At 40.5% G+C, this 12094-nt stretch overlaps 1 protein-coding gene across 1 annotated transcript in view; it reads left to right on the forward strand.

Annotated features, from left to right (window-relative positions):
• LOC145410392 (serine/threonine-protein kinase H1 homolog) overlaps nucleotides 1–9390 on the forward strand; it is a 31324-nt gene extending 21934 nt beyond the window's left edge. The window contains exons 3-5 of the mRNA XM_080280544.1: nucleotides 7459–7599; nucleotides 7948–8109; nucleotides 9316–9390. Coding sequence (XP_080136670.1) covers nucleotides 7459–7599; nucleotides 7948–8109; nucleotides 9316–9390 — 378 coding nt within the window. The remainder of the gene's footprint in view (nucleotides 1–7458; nucleotides 7600–7947; nucleotides 8110–9315) is intronic.
• The last annotated feature ends 2704 nt before the right edge of the window (nucleotides 9391–12094 follow it).

Genomic DNA, 12094 nt, shown 5'->3' on the forward strand with positions numbered 1-12094 from the left:
CAGAACTTGAACCCTAACTTTAAACATGGAATTGTGGGGAGGAGGGACTGCTGTTAGCTTACCTGTGCTTTGGTGCCTCAAATGGTTTTGTTTGCATCATTTGTTTATGCTTCTGGTGCCACTGGTGTTGTGCTGTGCCAGGAAGATAGTAATGCCAGACACGTGCACCAGGACACACTGATTCTCACACCCACCAGTAACAGCACCAGCATGTTTAGTGTTGTTGTTGTGACCCCAGGCTAATCAGAATGTAAACCCATGGATGCAGATTGAAATTGCCTTTTCCTTTCTATACGCTGTTCTCCTTTTACATGATAGGGAGGGAGTTGAGGGATGTTTAAATAATCACCCAGTTATATTGGTATGACTGCATGAAGGCGTTCCTCTCCAGCACCAACACCAGCATAAAGGAGGGCTGTCAGTGGCTTGGTGGGTGTGGGGGCGGGTGATGTATTGCGTTGTCTTGTGTATCTTACTTCTGCCTTGGTCAGTAGTGCCACTAACTGGGATGCTTTCTACTTTTGAGCAAGTAACTTTGGGTGCAATAATTTCACCACTAGTTTATAAAATTACAGGTAACCCTTTACTGGTCAGGATAATGCTAATAATCTACTCCAGGTAATGCCAGACATGTGTATTCACCTGAGAACAAAGCATAAGAGCTTAAGAGAATTTTACTTTCACCATTGGGTCTCATAGTCAGGACAGCTCTAGTGTTCTGTTCCAGCTAATGCCAGATTATTTTATTTAGTTGAATTTGTCATTCAAACTTGAGAGTTAATATTGTATCCAACACTTGACATATGTTCCACAGCAAAATCACAGACATGCTTTATCTGCCTCTTCTTGGCTCCAAGACAACATGAATAACACCAAATGAAAATTATCTATCAACAGTGCAGTTCTCAAAATCCAAGTTTCAAACTTCCAAATGTACCAGTTCTCAAAATAGTTTACTTATTTATTTGTAAAGAATACTGTACTGTTTGCAATAAACATAATTAAAAAATATATATATATGGTTTAGTTTCCAGAGTTGCCACAATATTGACAAAGTGCTGCAGTAGTCTGCAGTCACCTAAATTAGCTCAAGCTGGATTCACATGAACCATGGGGCTGATTTCATAATTTTTTTGTTCCATGATGCTGACCCCATGGACCAAAAATTGTCATTGTTTATTGTTCAGTTTTCACACCTGCCCCATCAAAACCATGATTTTAAGATAAATTATAGCATTGATCCAGTGGTTACTGAAGGGAATGTCAAGCAGGTGTATGCCTGTACAAATAACTGATGATATTTATAGAGAAACCTAGTTTTCCAAAAAAAATCAAAATTCCAAAAGACTCTCAGTATCTACCATTTCAGATTTAGGGAACTGAACTGCACTGATTCTATCTATCTGTTGCCAGTTGCATAATTCCATAAAGGGTGGCCACAAACAAATTGCCTCCATGTTGTCCTGTCTGCCATTTAGCTGCACTCCCACCAACTCACCCCTTTCTCATATATCTCTACTCTCCATCCATCCATCCATCTCATCCTTGGTCTTCCCCTCCACCTCATTCCTATACACTCCTCTAGTCAGTTTCTCAATTTCCATCTTCTCCACGTGACCAAACCATCACAAGATATTACCCTGAACACTTTCAGTCACATTCACATCAACATCACACTGCTCATTTACATCCTCATTTGTCTTTCAATGAAACCCAGGGGCCATATTTTCATCAAATGAGGAGGCTTTTCAGCATCTTTCAATGATTTATACTTTATTGCCTGTTACATCTTCTTTTTTTTGCTTTGTGTCAGTTTTATTTGTTCAGTTGCCCAAATAACATCCCAGATACAGAAATAAATCATACCCTTTTCACCTTAATTTGCCCCAAGATTTTTGGCCTTCTGCAGCCTATTTCACATAGTTCAGTGGCTTTAAGACAATACTGTGGCACTACATTATTTCCATATACTATAACTTCTTCATGACCAGCATTTTCTTGTGTTAACCTAATGAAACAACTGAGTATTCAGGATGGAGAGATGGCAGTTTTAATACAAGTTAAAGTAAACCAGTTATAATAACTAAGAGGTGCAAGACAGCCTCTCTAGCTGAAGAAAATACTGGACCAAGTAACCTGCAATTTCAGATACCCTGCAGAGGTGACTTCTTTTTTTTTCTTCTAACCTGGCCTAATTATTCATCCTTTTGCTATTTATTTCACAGAGCCCAGTGGCACAAAAAGTCAATATAACATTATTACATCCTTTCCATAGCAATTTTTGACCATCATCTTATTCTAATGTTACTCGCTTCTTACAACTCTACAGTAAAGCTGGAGAGAGAATGGTAAGGCCAGGTTAAAGTAAAACAGGTATGATTTACTGTACACACATTCGGGCCACGGTTTTAATCAATAGTTTTTATACACCATCTCAAAACTGCAAAAACCTAAAGAGATATTTTTTAATTAATCAGCAGTATTCCAATGGGTTGCATTTTTTTTTCCACCTAGAAGTTTAAGGTCTTCAGTCCGAGGATGTATTTGTGATGTTTTTGCTATCTCCAGTGGATTTCAGTCACCTTAGAAGTTAGAAGAGACTTTTCAAGCTGAAGGGATTAGATATAACTTTCTTTAACTGCATCTCTACTAGGGTGCACTCCTAAACTGAGTAAAATGTCTTGCAGCAAGAAGAATATAGGAAGAGACATAACTGAACTGAAAGGGTTAAAGATATATCTGATCAGGGCTGTAGTGTGCATGATGATTTATGCTGACTTTCCTCACGAGTTCCATTACTTATGTTGGTGTTGTTCTTAGAACACAGTAGTGGCTTACACTGACATACACTGTCCTTGAGGCTACCATTACTGTTGCATTCTCATGTTGCTCAGTCTGTATGTTACCTGCTGTGATATGCATGTACTACAATTCTCACTGATCATTGGCAGTTGGGTGGCAAACTGTGGAGTGAGGAAAGGTTGGTTTTAAGTTTCACAGTCTGGCGGCCTTCATTATTTATACAGGTGGGGAGTGACTGCCTTGCGCTAACCCACTGACACCCGCCACTGTGGCAGTGGGGCCGAGTCGGTCCGGCTTCCGTGCCTGGCAGCCATTTAACACCAGGGTGCCAACTTCCCTCCAGTGCCCATGTGACCATTACAGACACTGTGGGATGCAAGTTATGATGAACATCAAGCATCCCTAGGCTGTAGTACTTTTTGTCTTGTGTTCATTCCTTTGTGTGCTATGTTTGTCTTGTGTTGTTTCCCATCTGTTCCCTTTTAATTTTTTAGGGTAGTTATTCTTTTCTTTTTTTTTTCTTTTTTTAATGGTAGTAGTTCACTGTCCTATAGTTTTTCCATGATATATTTCACTAACATCATGATCCCCCCATAAGGTATCCCACAGGTTGCTCTGTTCTGGTATGGCTCTCTTTTGGTCATATGTCTAAGATTCACCTTGCAAAGGGGATGGCGGGCCCCAAATTTCTTACTGGTATTGATGAAACATCCATCAGATGTGATTCCCAAATCTTGCATCCCACAACACAGAATGCAGTGAACAGTGATATACAGTGGCTAAACATGTTTGATCTTCCTCACATGCAGCAGTAATTAGCCTGTCAAAAACTGGGAGTTTTCCTTCCCTTAATGACTTAAGGTTTAAACATACAGCCCTTCCTCTCTGTCACTTACTGCCCATTATTTCATCTCCTCTCCTTCTCAGCTTTCTTCTTCTAGCTAATATTCCTAATGAGAGAAAGTTGGTATGTTTCTCTGCCGTTAGATAATTGTTTTTTGTAATTTGTTGTAAAGGAGAGTGACAGACATTCACAAACTTTGAAGTATATGTGGTGCACAAATAGGTGAACTTCCCTTTTGAAGTACTGCATAATACTGAAATAGCAACCTCAGTGTTATCTTCTGTCTTTTCCTCACAAGAAGTTTGCTGCCTGTCTTCAGTGAGATTCTCATGTAGGTTGAGACCTTGGCTAGAAAGCTGTCTCCGGCAGGATGGTGATAAATAGTGGCACTTTATTAAGGACACCAGGGTCCCTTATGAACCCCTCCCTCCCTTGCATGCTCTCCACTTGATAACTACTGGCCGTTTATTGAGCTCCGTCCCCTTCCTCCTCTCTTCCCTTCCTGCCTGAAAACACCTCTGTTCTGTGTTACTAGGCTAGGTGAAAACACTATCCTCCTTTTAATTTAATTTGGTCTGAAACTGCCATCTTTGCATCATGAATGTTGAGTTATAATGATAGATTAACACTAGATTATTATTGTATTAATGAAGAAATACTCTGGATAGGATGTAGAGCTGTAGCATTGTCTTTGTCAGATAATGAGTTATGTGAAATAAGCTGCAAAGGGACAAATATCTAGGCCAAGTTAAGATGAAAAGAGAGAATTACTACATCATACTTTTATCCTCAAATACCTAATATAATAGTTGGTCTCATTTCCCATTATATAAGATGCTTTCATGCAACATGTGAATATTGCATAATGATTTACTTTCCATGAAGCTTGATAAACTTTTCTTGATGTTATCTATAGTCTTGCTAACTTCAAAACTGACAGTTGACCAATTTTAATTCCCTGGAAAGTGCAGTAATAAATGCCTTTCGTAAGTCCATTGACCTTTGTTCTTATTCATTACTTTCAAACTCAAGCCACACCAAAGTTTTACACTCATTTGTTAACCTCATAAATCAGTTGACATCTTGCTTATTTCATTCTTCATCTTTTCTGTTCATTTTTTGTCTTTTTTGATTTATTATTTGGAGAAAGCTTATGACAGAATAGATAGGCAAGATATGTGGAAGGTATTAAGAATATATGGAGTGGAGGGGAAATTGTTGAGTGCTGTGAAGAGTATGTACGAGGGAGCTAGGGCTACGGTGCGAGTGGATGGTGAGCTGAGTGAGTTCTTTGATCTCAATGTGGGACTGAAACAGGGATGTGTAATGTCTCCATGGCTGTTTAATATATATATGGATGGGGTTGTAAAGGAGGTACAAGGTAGGGCAGTGGATGTGGGGGTGGCCCTAATGAATGAGGGTGAGATTTGGAAGCTTCCGGTGTTGCTGTTTGCTGATGATACAGTATTGTTGAGTGAAGATGAATGGGAGTTGCAAGGTTTGGTGAATGAATTTTGGACAGTGTGTAGGAGGAGGAAGCTGAAAGTTAATGTAAACAAAAGTAAAGTTATGGTGTTTGAGAGGAATGAAGTCACAGAATGTACAGTGAGGTTGGATGGTGAGGATATGGAGAATGTGAGTGCATTCAAGTACTTGGGTAGTGTGATGAGTAAGGATGGAACTTTGGGGGATGAAGTATGTGAAAGGGTACAGCAGGGAAGAAAGGTTGTTGGTACACTGAAAGCAGTGATGAGAAATAGGGAGGTGAGTATGGAAGTTAAGAAGTCACTGCATGATGGTATTATGATCCCTACCCTGACATAAGGAAGCGAGGCGTGGACATTGCAAGAGGGGAACAAGTCAAGAGTGAGAGCAGTGGAAATGAGTTACTTGAGAGGAGCATGTGGAGTGACGTGGAGGGACAGGTTGACGAATGAAGAAGTGAAGGAACGTTGTGGGGTAGACGTGGATGTGGTTGAAAAGATTAGGAGAAATACACTGAGGTGGTTTGGACATGTGGAGAGAATGGAGAATGAAAGACTGACTAAGAGGGTGTATGTAGGTGAGGTGGAGGGAGGGATAGGGAGGGGTAGACCGAGGATGAGGTGGAGGGATGGAGTTGAGAGGTATATGAGGGAGGGGGGGGTGAGTTGGGGGAGGGGAGTCAAATGGTGGGTGACAGAGTGACTTGGAGGCGTTTTGTCTGCGGCCACCCTTTGCGGGATTAGGGCATCGGGCTATAGATAGATAGATAGATTTCCCCCGTTTTTTTCAGTTCACGATATCACCAGACAGTTTTAGTCAACATAACAATTTTACCTAAAGTGTAATAAAAGTCATCTGGTGACAGTATGATTAAAATGAACACTACAAAATGAAAAATACTGATTAAGATAAAAAATGTATAACCACATTCAAGTGTTTAATAAAAGCACCAACACAGTTGCATAAAGTCATCTTGCAGACTCTGTAATGCAGTTGTCTGTATAATATCAAGAGCATCCTATTTTTGGATCCTACCCACTCCATTTATTTTTAGTGGGTAGCCTAATAGGGTGACAATGATGATGATGGTGATGATCAAGTAGTAAATGTTAGCAGTTGCATGTATGTGAATTTTGTATACCACATCAGTGGATCTCTGTAGTTACTGTTGCATTGTTGTTGTTCTTGTTACAGTATCTGTTTTGTGTGAACCCACTGAACCATAGGAATTAGTAGGATGTTGGGCATTCTTGTCTGTCATAACGAAGTCAGGCCCTGAGAGAGATGCCTTGGTGCCTAGGAACATTATGTGCCATGGACCCCCCCCCTTCCCTCTCACACATTCATGCACATACACACACATGCATGCTCTCTTCTGTGTTGTTAATTCAGATTTTTATACTGTATTTACTGTTCCTTATGTGTGAAAAGATGATCCGTGTTGATCTAAGTCAACTATTATTGAAGAATACAGGGTGGTCCATTAATAGCGCACCACTAGAAACTCATCTGCAGTATTCTTAGCACTGTGGGGATGGTTCAGTTTGCTGGTGTGGGTGTGACTGTGCCAGTGGCAGCAGGAAATGGATAAAAGAAACAGGATAGGCATTGATGGCAATGACTGAGCAATCCCCCACAAGACACAAGAACTTGCCCAGTGGAGTGGAGGAGGAGTGATATATGTGGGCCACCTTGTACTTATATATAAAGACTTATTACAGTACATTGGTAAGCTGTGGCTGGCTTCCCAGGCCCCCTTTGTGTCAGGACCCTGGAATATGGGTGCCATCAATACCCTCTACCTCGAGCCCTGCCTCCACCCCCTTTTTTTATGCCTTTTCTGGGCATAGCCATTTCCTGAGATGCAGCAGTCCAACATACCATATACCACATGTCACCACTTTGGCACTAACACCCACCATCCATATTGAATACATGCCAGAACTGTCTCATACAGGACTGTTGTATTGGTATTAGTGAGGTGGTTTTACAACATGTTGATGGGGCTCTGATGAATCATTACCAGTAAAGTCTAGTAGCAAATTTTGATCCTTTGAACTGTTCCCTGCCCCAGCTTGAATTCAAACCCACATCCATTGGAACAGCAGACCACCTCTCTTCTGACTTGGCCACCACCTCCCCCAAGTGATTGAGCTGGTATTGAAGGATTGTCTGTGTCACATGAAGTTAGATGCTTACTCTAAGTGGTGTATTAGTTTACTGCTTGAGGCCAGCGAGCTCTGAGTGAGAAGCCTTATTTTGGCAGTAACAAAGACCACAGGCTTCGCTTGAAAGATTCGAGTGACTGATAGCCCTTATGCCAACAGGCGTGGGCGAAGGTGAGTGAAAATGGGAAAGACTTTGTGAGGCGTCTCTTGGAGGTGGATCCCCAGTTGAGACTTTCTGCTGTGGAGGCTCTCAGACACCAGTGGATGCTTGCCACACATCACTCACCCAGGCATAAACAGGTATGGTAAAAAGGTGTTGTGTTTTAACACTACAGTTAGACCTTATTTAAACTTGCTTTTATTAAGTTAGTGATGAATTAACACCATTTGTTCACTTAGTGTTGCTTGTAATTCTTTGTGTGTGTGTGGCTTTACTCCCTAAATCATGAACCAGAAGCCTGTCTCACATAGAGTTGTTTAACTGTAAGTACAGCACCGTTATGCCTACAGAAATTGTAGACTTTAAGTGGGAACTGACTGTATCTATACCATATATGCCTGCACAGTACAGTATTCTAGAACACTTCCTGGCTTACAACAGGGACTGCCCTGTTGTACTACATTTTAATTGTTGCATTTTCCCCTCAGCCATCAGGAGGGGGAGAGTCCTGGAGTCGTCGATCCTCCTCCCACTCTTCCCATTCCCTCCCATCCTCTCACTCTTCCCGGTCGGCCCGTTCCCTGCGCACCCCTCGTGCCCGCATCCAGCCTCACCATCTTGAGGGACTCGGTGGGGTCCTACCTGGGACTGTAAGTGGGGGTATGACCTCCATGGCAGCCCCTCACCATCTTGCCTCCACTCGTCATCCTTCTCATCCGTCCTGGAATAGATAGAGGAAAGATGATAAGTAGGTACCCACCTAACTTACTGTCCACTCCTCCACTTGTCATCCCCCTCACCTCTCCTGCAGTAGATAGTGGGAAGGAAACTGATAGCCTCCATTCCCACCATCCTGCATCCACACCTCTCTCCTTACCCTTCCTTGAATAGATAGAGGGACGGAGATTGGTAGGTGCCTTCTTCCATTACTATGCTATATCAATACCATCTTGCCTGCTTATAATGGAATAGATGAAGGGAAGGAGATTGGTAGGTGCTCACCCTCCTCCCTCACTCGGTTGTGCCTTATCAAACCCCCTTACCCTGCCTGCAGTAGATAGCAGGAAGGAGATATGCAAATCCCCCCCTCCCCATCACTGTCTTGCACCAGTTGTTGAATCAGAAGAGGGGGCAGTGTGATAGGCAACCACCCCCTCTCACAAACCATAATAACAGTTTCTTACTTAATTGATAGTCACCCAAACATTGCTTGATGGTTTATGATGACAGTGTAGTCTATCACCATGAACTAATTTAAGTAGATAATATTAATTATTACTAAATTGAATTGCTGGTGATTTAGTGCAATTTTTTATTGAATGAACACTGTAATGTGTCTGCAATCCAGCAAGCTTTAAAAAATTTGTATGCATGTTTTTAAAATTTGCTTTTAAAAATCTTCAGAGATTTTAACTTGCTAGTAATCATGAAAATGAAATACTTTTCTTAAGGCATCCATATATTTGTGCTAGGTTTGGCAGTAAGCCTGCAAAACACTCCCAACATTTATTGAAAATTGAGATTTAAGAAATCAGGAACTCACATAACACTGTAGGACATGCATCTTGAATTTTGCAGAAGTATTTGAAAAAGAGTTAGGGCTGATTTTTTTTTTTTTTTTTTTTTCCCTGCCATTCAACTACTGGACATTAGCTACAAAAGGCTGAAAATCTCTGCCATGTTAAAGTGGATGAACTATACCAATGTCCAGATTATCAATCAGTGGTCCATCACAACTTATTTATTTTTGCAAGAGACAAAATGTGTGGAGTATCTCCCATGTCTCTTGTTATTCTTGGAAAAACCTCTGAGGTATGAGACAAAACTTATCCTTTTGCTTTTTGTTTTTTTTCCAGGAAGAACAAGGAAAGGAGAACATAGAATCTTCCCATACAGAAAGAGCCCTGCTTACAACTGGAAATGGTTCATAAGTTGTCAGTCCTTCGTAAACAGGTCCTGCTTATGATGTGAAATTGATTGCAAGTGTTTACTGTATTTTCCCCCTTTCATGAATTTCAGATAAGTTTGCATTTTGTGAAATAATTCTCATTCTGGAGATATATTGTATATGCCCATTTTAAGTTCAGAAATTATAAAATTACAGTATAGCAAAATCTGACTTTTTAAAATTTGTCATATAGATTTTACTTTTACATAGATATCTGCATAATATTGATCCAGATACTATTTTTACTCTGAGAAACTAACTTTGCTGTTGTTTTAAGATTAAAGGAATGTTCTGTCTATATCTATCTATCTATAGCCAGACATCATAATCCCATAAGGGGTGGCCATTTGACTTTGAGTTAAATGTTTTACAGGGAGGGGCACTAACCCTCCACCAACCCAGTTGTTGACACATAGGGAAAACGTATGAGTTGGTTGTATCATTACCACCCAGTGTTTTAAATGGTTTTCCAGGCATACAGGAAACCATTAGACTTGTCACTCAGTGTAAAGCTACCTGACAAGGAAAGAAGTGTAATAAAAGGTGACAGGAAAGATTGGAGAAATAGGAAGAGAGGAGGACAGACACAGAAAAATAATAACAAAGGTGAAAGAAGAAGTAGGTGGCGCTGCATCAGTTGAGTGGATGATGGACCTACCAATACTGTACCAGCAGTTCTATACATTATATATTGTCTAGTTTGTTTACTGTACCTAGCTACATTATGGTAGTGTGTAAGTTAAAAGCATTTGTGGACATATTAGATTACATGTATTTTTGCACATTACTGCATATTTGTTGACATTTATGAACTTCAGTTTCCAGTACATGCACATTTTGGTCATTTGAATGGTACATACAGTAGCATTCTTTACATATATAATGCAGTGTACAGTATGATAGAAGGCACAAATGCAAGTCCTGTGTGCTTGGCTGTAAAAGTAAGCTGTTCATGTTTTATGTTTAGAACGTACCGGTACCATCAGGTCACATGCAGTGTGTGATTCAAACATTTCCACTCAGTCCAGGGAACTACACGTGTGCTTCATTGAGGGAGATACTGATATGCCAGCTCATACTCTCCCTTTCCTCTCTCTACCTTCTCCCTCCATTTTCTTCCTTGCTCTTTTCTCTCTTTCTCTTTCCTTCCTTATTCATGTTCCTGCTCACTCTCCTTACCCACCTCCCTCTTTACCCCACTGCTTTCTTCGTCCCTTCCTTGCCTTCTCTTTTGCTCCTCCTCTCCCTCCACCCCAGGTAATATGAGAAGATGCATTGCTTCACATGAATTTTGTAGTTTCCACACATTGATTCAAGTGTATGAGCTTTACTTAATGGGGAGTTAAGATTTGGGCTTATTTTAGTTGGCTGTTTAAAAATACTTTTAGCTATTACGTATCACTTGGAGTTTATTGTTACTTTGAAATAGTATCTTTTTTTTTAATAAATGACCTCATTGTGTGTGAGCATTTATACAGTACAGTATTTGGTTGTCCATCATTTGTATCTGATGCCGGTAGTTATTTTAAGTAATGAATGACTTCTTAAGGAACTTCAGTAATCAGGTGTATATCTTCAAATTTTTGTTGGTGTGGTTGGAGGAAGTTGTTATGTATAACAGACATGATTAGATGTGACTGGGTTGTAACCATCCCAGTGAAACTTTCAGATCAGGTATGTGACAGTAGCTCAGTACTGTAACACTACTCATATTTTAGCTCAGTGAGGGTATTGTACAGTACTTATACAGATTTATTAGTTAACTGAAAGTTGCTTGGTGGTCAAATAGTCTGAGGCAGGAGTGGAGGTAAAGGTTTTGTCTGTTGTTTAGAATCCTGAAGAAGCAGCTGCAGATTTTTTCGTGCACTGCCACTCAGACCATGGGCTGGTCACTTACCATTAAATGTTCTTAACAGTTGCCTAATTTTAGATCGTACACTTACAAGAAGTAAAATGGGATTAGTTGCTGCTGTTGCCATGAGTAGTTTTGCTGTTGCCAGGATATTCACGCATCTGGTGTAATAACTGGCACTGGAATTTTAAACGGGTGTTCTGTAGGTGTGATGAGTGTTGAAACCTGTTTTGTAATAATACTGCATATTTCATTAGTGAAGAAAAGAGGTCCTGGTGTGTAACAAAACTACCAGTTCAGTATAAGCTGTAGAAGTTGTTGAGTGAAGATTAATGGGAGTTGCAAGGTTTGGTGAATGACTTTGGGACAGTGTGTAAGAAGAGGATTATGAAAGTTAATGTAAACAAGAATAAAGTTATGGTGTTTGAGAGGAATGAAGTCACAGAATGCACAGTGAGGTTGGATGGTGAGGCTGTGGAGAATGTGAGTGCATTCAAGTATTTGGGTAGTGTGATGAGTAGGGATGGAAGTTTGGGGGATGAAGTACCTGAAAGGGTACAGCAGGGAAGGAAGGTTGTTGGTTCACTGAAAGCGGAGATGAGAAATAGAGAGGTGAGGATGGAAGTTAAGAATTCACTGCATGATAATATTGTGATCCCTACCCTGACGTATGGAAACGAGGCGTGGACCTTGCAAGAGGGGAACAAGTCAAGAGTGAGAGCAGTGTAAATGAGTTACCTGAAAGGAACATGTGGAGTGACATGGAGGGAGAGGTTGATGAACGAAGGAGTGAAAGAACATTGTAGGGTGGATGTGGATGTGAATGAGAAAATTA

Source organism: Coenobita brevimanus, chromosome 85 (genome assembly GCF_032717465.1).
Source record: "Coenobita brevimanus isolate Jiangsu-jjx chromosome 85, ASM3271746v2, whole genome shotgun sequence".
NCBI lineage: Eukaryota > Metazoa > Arthropoda > Malacostraca > Decapoda > Coenobitidae > Coenobita > Coenobita brevimanus.